Below are 6,000 nucleotides of genomic sequence, written 5' to 3' on the forward strand. Positions count from 1 at the left end.
CGGTGGTCATTTCTTTGGTACCGCCTTCACTATCTATGCACAGACGTACGCCCTCTAGACAGCACCCCTTGAGCTCATATTACACTTGTACCAATACCTTTATTGGGACCATTTATACTGCGCCAAGTATCCTTACACTTGGAAAAATAATCACAATTTCAAAACTGAGCAATATTGGGGTAAATTTTTTCCATAGATGCACTATCTAATCCTGCACATTATGACACCACATTGAATCCAACGTGATCTCAAGAAGTAAAGTTACAAGCAATTGAATAGACGACGGTCCAGTTTTAAAAGTGACAAAATGGCCTAAAAAAAAAAAAAAAAGATTCCAACAAGCGCAGCAAAGAGACAACACAGTTTTTTCAATGAAGCGTTATTTAAAGCAGTTTTTATTTAATTTTTTACTTCTCTGTACTTTTCATAACTTTCACTTTATTTGCCAGTTCTTTTGTTTCAGTTTTCTTTTGTTCCTTTTGTTTTAAATTAAGGCCAAACGCATAAATTAGCCATTCACCACTCTCAAACCAGATGTCTAGTCTGTGGCGTTTTGAATAGGCCCGTTTGTCACTTTTAAAACTGGACCTTCCTCTAATCAAATGCTTGTAACTTTGCTTCTTAAAGTCATATTAGATTCAATGTGGTGTCATAATGTGCAGGATTAGATAGTGCATCTATTAAAAAAACAAATTTACCCCAATATTGTTCAGTTTGGAAATTGTGATTATTTTGCCAAGTGTAAGGATACTTTATTGGCGCAGTAATAATTGTGCCATAAATAAAATGAAAATTAAGTCAAGAAAGCAGAGGAATGTCAAAAGGAATGAGGATAGTGCATGGGTGTCATGGGTTTGGCGATATTATCATACAATCCGCGAAGCATGTGTGACCATCAAACTTTGTGAACATGGCAAAAATAAAAATTTATAACCGTTATAATTCGTTTAACATAAAGGACCTACTTATACTCAAGGCCGTCGCTAGACCATTTTCTCGGGGGGGTCGAGAAATAAATTTTGTTGGTATGTGACCTGATTTACCTTGCTGGCCCTCTGATCTGCTATTAAAAGAACATTGTCGGGACAAATGCGCGCGAAAAAATTGCCATTTCAATGCTAAAATGAACACATTGAGGACAATTGTGTACTAAAATCGTGCCAAAGGAAGATGCATAGGCCTTTTACAACGTTTGGTTAATTTATTCCCGGTATTTAGATTCAGCTCATGAGTTTTATGCTTATTCCAGGCATCAGAGGAGCTGCCTTAGCACACATATTTATGATTTACATAATAGAAAGGATGGAATTATGACTCCCATATTTTCTTAACGTGGCTGTGTACTCTAGACATTGTTTCTTTCGCGAAATTGAGCTTTTTTGAAATGTTGCAGGTCGAGTCTTTCAAAGGTCTGTATAGAATAATAAACTCAGGGACAAAGAGATCACATTCCTCCGTTGAGCTCCGTTGCATATTGGGATGAATTGATTTTATTCCTGAAAATAGACTGCATGTTGTGCTATGATGGTGGTGTAGATTCTTTTGATATGATTATATTCTCAAACCCGTTAATATAATACCGATATTTTTGCTTTTTTAACAAAATATTTGTAAGACTTACAGTTGAATATATGTGTTGAAAGAATATGATAAGCGTTACTGTGCGTATTGAAATTCCACTCTTTGTCTTGAAAACAAAAACTGACGAACAATCGAATTTCCTTGAGTTAGCAACATTAAAGAGAATAATGAGCATGCGCAGATCGTAAAAATTAATCATTTCAGCTGATACATGGCAACGCGCATTCGAAATGAGGAACGCTGTACGACGTGTTTAGCCACCACTCGATCGGCGAATTCTGATCGGAGATCTCGGTTTTAATTTTTAAAATTTAAATTTTACTGTAATTAAACCACATCAGGTTTATTCTTTCACGTCGTATTTTAGTACACTATTCGACATTGCAATCAAGCAAAAAGTATGGATTTAACTGAAGTTATGTACTCGTTTCCACAGAAGCGCAGTATGCGAAATATAATAAGAAGCCTATCATTTGTTTGAAATACGATGGACACGAGCCCTCTGATTGGTTGGGACTTATGATCTGCATGCTGATTCATTATGACGTAAGAACAGAATATATGATGATGAAAAATCTGCCTGCAATCAAAGGCGCTATTGAGGATATGCTCCATCCAAGTGGTAAGTATTTGTAAGTATAAGGGTAGTGTTTACAAAATGAGTAAAACTAGAAACATTGTTAAAAGAACGCAACCTAGCCGTGTCGTCTTGTGTCATTACATATTAATCTCCAGCGTTATTTTGAACTTTGATCCCACGATAATATTTATTTAAAAAATGGGATTTTATAGTGCACGATGCCACCCTTCGATGACCACCCACTTTGGCCCAAGACCATTCAAATCATTATACACCATTCAGGGACCCAGCTCAATATGTGCAGTCTCCTAGTCTACCTAACCATCGCAACCATGATCAGCTCTCCGAGTAACGTACGGGTAAATCGAGACACTTCGGCAGCTAGTTGTTTGTCCAGTTGATTTCCAAGCTTACGCAATTATATTCAACCTCACAGGGGCTCTAACTCGGTTGCCCTATCAACTGCTGTCATAGTGCAGTTATGCTGCACAGCAAACATGATTCGACCTTTGCAGTACTTAAACCTGGTTAATAGGAAATTACTCTAGCAAAATCAATCGATAAAGTCTAGTCTATCCTCCACATTGAATGGTGGACTGCACTTATGCCCAAATATGGCACTTGCCAATCAATAATCACCCACTTGAAATCCCCTGACTCGCTGTACTGACCAAAGTTATGGACAGATATGGGAGCTGTTTTTGCTGTTATCTGTCATTTACATATCACCAACTCAGTTTTTAGCCTACATATAATGTATACATTATTCTTGATTGACAGCAAGTACAAAAAATATCCGTCAAGTGGTTTAGCTTTAATGCCCTTCGGAAGAGAGCGATCTACAAGTGAGTGATAGTCACTAAAAGTTGCATTCGATTTACACAGGGAATTTTGCAGGCCATGCCGTGCCCTTCCTTACTAAAACACCAAAGTGCGAATATTTCCAAATATCTAAATTAGCTAAAAATTTAGGACATGTGACAAAACTATTTTCTAGAATTTCAGAGAGTACAAAAAATATTGGCCGGTTATTGTTAACACAGTGACGTCAACTAGGTAATGGCCTATACCTCTAACATATACTGTTTGTAGAGGTCACATGTCAATGGTGAGAGTACTGTGTATTGTGTATATGAAAATGAATAGTAACTGCAGTATGTTAAGTATCTGGCTATACCGTTAAAGCCATGTTATAACATTTCCATAAAAATTAGATTTGATTTTCTTTTCCATAAAATGTTAGGTTTTACTGTCAGATATGACTCGTTTTAATTTTGAGCCGGACAACTGCGGTAAAAGCAAAGAAACTGAAATTTACTACCAGCGCAGATGTCGCCAATGCATATCACATCTTTGGTGTGCGTGTACCATCCGCATGCCGTGTGTGTGATGTGAACATCGTCTACGCGTTCGACTAATATTTCCATCGTAATAATAAAACGACGGTTCCTGCGTTTTATTCAAAATCGCGAATTTTGACAAAACTACAGCACTTAAAGTCTTGATTTTTGCAGGGCATGTAAGTTTAATAATGTATATTACAATCGTGTAAAAATATAATTTTGAACAATATTGAGGGCGTCCTCCGCAGCAAATATTATAATATGGCTTTAATTGTGAAAGACGTGGAATCAATTCATGGATATTCAAAATTATCATTACTACTAATTATAATTGTAAGATTGACCAATTTGATCAAATATACACAAATTTAAGCAAAGTTGTCCATTTATTCATTCACAATATACACTACATGAATATTTGAATACTAAGATAACTCTGGTGCCATACGGTATTCAAATGCGAAGTAAAGACACATTGCAACAATATGACATGCATTCGATCAATATACAAAATAAAGGTTACAATAGCATAGCAACTTTTATTCAAAGGGATTAACAATGATATACTATCTTACGGGGTGTGATCAGATCAACAGCCCCATACCCTCACTTTATCCTATCGAAATGGAGATTTGGGCAACAGAAGAAATCTCACATTTTCTTATAATTCTAGTAAAATTTTAGGGTGAAATGATATCCGTTATGGACGAAAAAGTCACAAACTTTATATCACCAAACCCTCCGTTCCCACCCAATCAATGCAATGTTTGGTACGAACCACACTATTTTAGGGATAAAATCAAGACTCGACCGGCGGTCGACCGCAGTTCTGGGCCCGTCCGGTTGGAGCCGGTTTCTATTGTTCTAAACAAAGAAATGCGGTTCAACCGCCGGTCAACCGGCGGTTGAGTTTTGATTTCATCCCTTAGTGACCGTTGTGAAACACGTTTTTGCTTCTAATATAAAGACCACCAGTGAAATCTAACTCAAAACATGAATCAGATTGTGTTAGTACAGGCCTCAGTATGAGGAACAAAACACAGTGACGTCACTTGCACAGTTGAATTGACATTTGGGTTGAAAGGTCATCAGGATTATTTCCGGTAGTCAAAGGTCATTTAATTGTCATTTATGGGCAGAGACTGAATATCTTTAAAAGGCCTTAGTGACGCTACTTGCAGTTGCATTGACATTAACCAGTGTCTCTGGGGTGATCTCAACATGGGAGTTCAATGGTCATTTAAGGGTAGACTAGGTATTGTTGGTCGAAGCAGCCACAAAATCGCCTTTCATTATCTAAATCAATATATTATTGAAGAAAAAAAACACTTCGATGTTTTGCAAAAGTTCAAATTACAAATCATATACTTTGAAAACTTGCTTGATTTATTGTTGTTAATGAGTTATATGTTGTCGTTTTACAAAAGTATTGTTATTTCAGCTCTCTTTACAACATAACTCAAGAACCACAGGACCTACAAAAGTATATCTGTGATATTTGAATTCTTCTACACACTCGCTATGAAATGATCAATGCAATTTTTGTCAAAGCTCACTACCACCTCCAAAATGCTTGTTCCATCAATTTTATTGTTCACGCAATCACGTCAGTTGCACATAATGCATCTTGCATCAGCGAGTAGCTAACAGTAGTAGGGTATACACAAATAAGATCAAAGATCATTTAGTGTTCATTTCCGATGTTTATTTTTTTGTTTTTGCAGGTTCTCCTTACCTTTCTCTTCAACGTTTACGCAAGCCAATGCCAATACCATCGGTAAATATCTTGTCTGAGTGAGAGGACATTTGGGCTTCCAAGGGTTTGTCATTGACATGGAATTAATACCGACTTCGACTTCGATGATGATTGTTGCTTTGGTTATATCTGTGCGAGTAGATATTTGCAGCAATTGGATACTTGAGCCCGATGGATCAGAATTTGAAATAATTGAAAATGCAAATTACAGTAAAACTATAGGTAACTACACAAAACGTCAGGTTTGTGGCCCCATGCCCCCGGTCCCCTAATTGGCGCTGTCATTTCTTGCCCCCCCTCCATTGGCTACGTCACGCGTCATTGCCCTAATCAAGATGAAAAGTGATACTGGCGATTTTGAAGATTTAAATTGTGACAGTAACGAAACCCCTCTAGATAATAGACTGGTAGCAACTCCAAAAATTAAACTGAGTGCTAAACATTGTGGTTAAAAGCTGGACATAATTATGTTTAGATACATTGTATAGGTGTTAGAAATACAATACCTCTGTGTGAAATTCTTATTGTCAGGTACACACTTTAGGTTTTTTTGCATCCATAGAGCATGCACAGGTTGCCACTTGATCCATTTATTTTATCAGAAAATGATGTGATCAATATTGTGTAGGTAAGGTTTTCATGTTTCTTTTGTCTAAATAAATAATTTGTAACAATGAATAATTTGAAACAATCTGAGACTACTTTTGGACGAATCAGAGCATTTTCAAAATTTGAATATA

General features: G+C 36.7%; 1 protein-coding gene across 1 annotated transcript in view; it reads left to right on the forward strand.

Moving 5' to 3' along the window:
- The window catches only part of LOC140166304 (uncharacterized), an 82,348-nt gene extending 76,603 nt beyond the window's left edge, over positions 1–5,745 (forward strand). Inside the window, exons 10-11 of the mRNA XM_072189724.1 lie at positions 2,018–2,203; positions 5,229–5,745. Coding sequence (XP_072045825.1) covers positions 2,018–2,203; positions 5,229–5,302 — 260 coding nt within the window. The 3' untranslated portion in view covers positions 5,303–5,745. The remainder of the gene's footprint in view (positions 1–2,017; positions 2,204–5,228) is intronic.
- Positions 5,746–6,000: the final 255 nt, after the last annotated feature.

Source organism: Amphiura filiformis, chromosome 1 (assembly GCF_039555335.1).
Source record: "Amphiura filiformis chromosome 1, Afil_fr2py, whole genome shotgun sequence".
Taxonomy (NCBI): Eukaryota; Metazoa; Echinodermata; class Ophiuroidea; order Amphilepidida; family Amphiuridae; genus Amphiura; species Amphiura filiformis.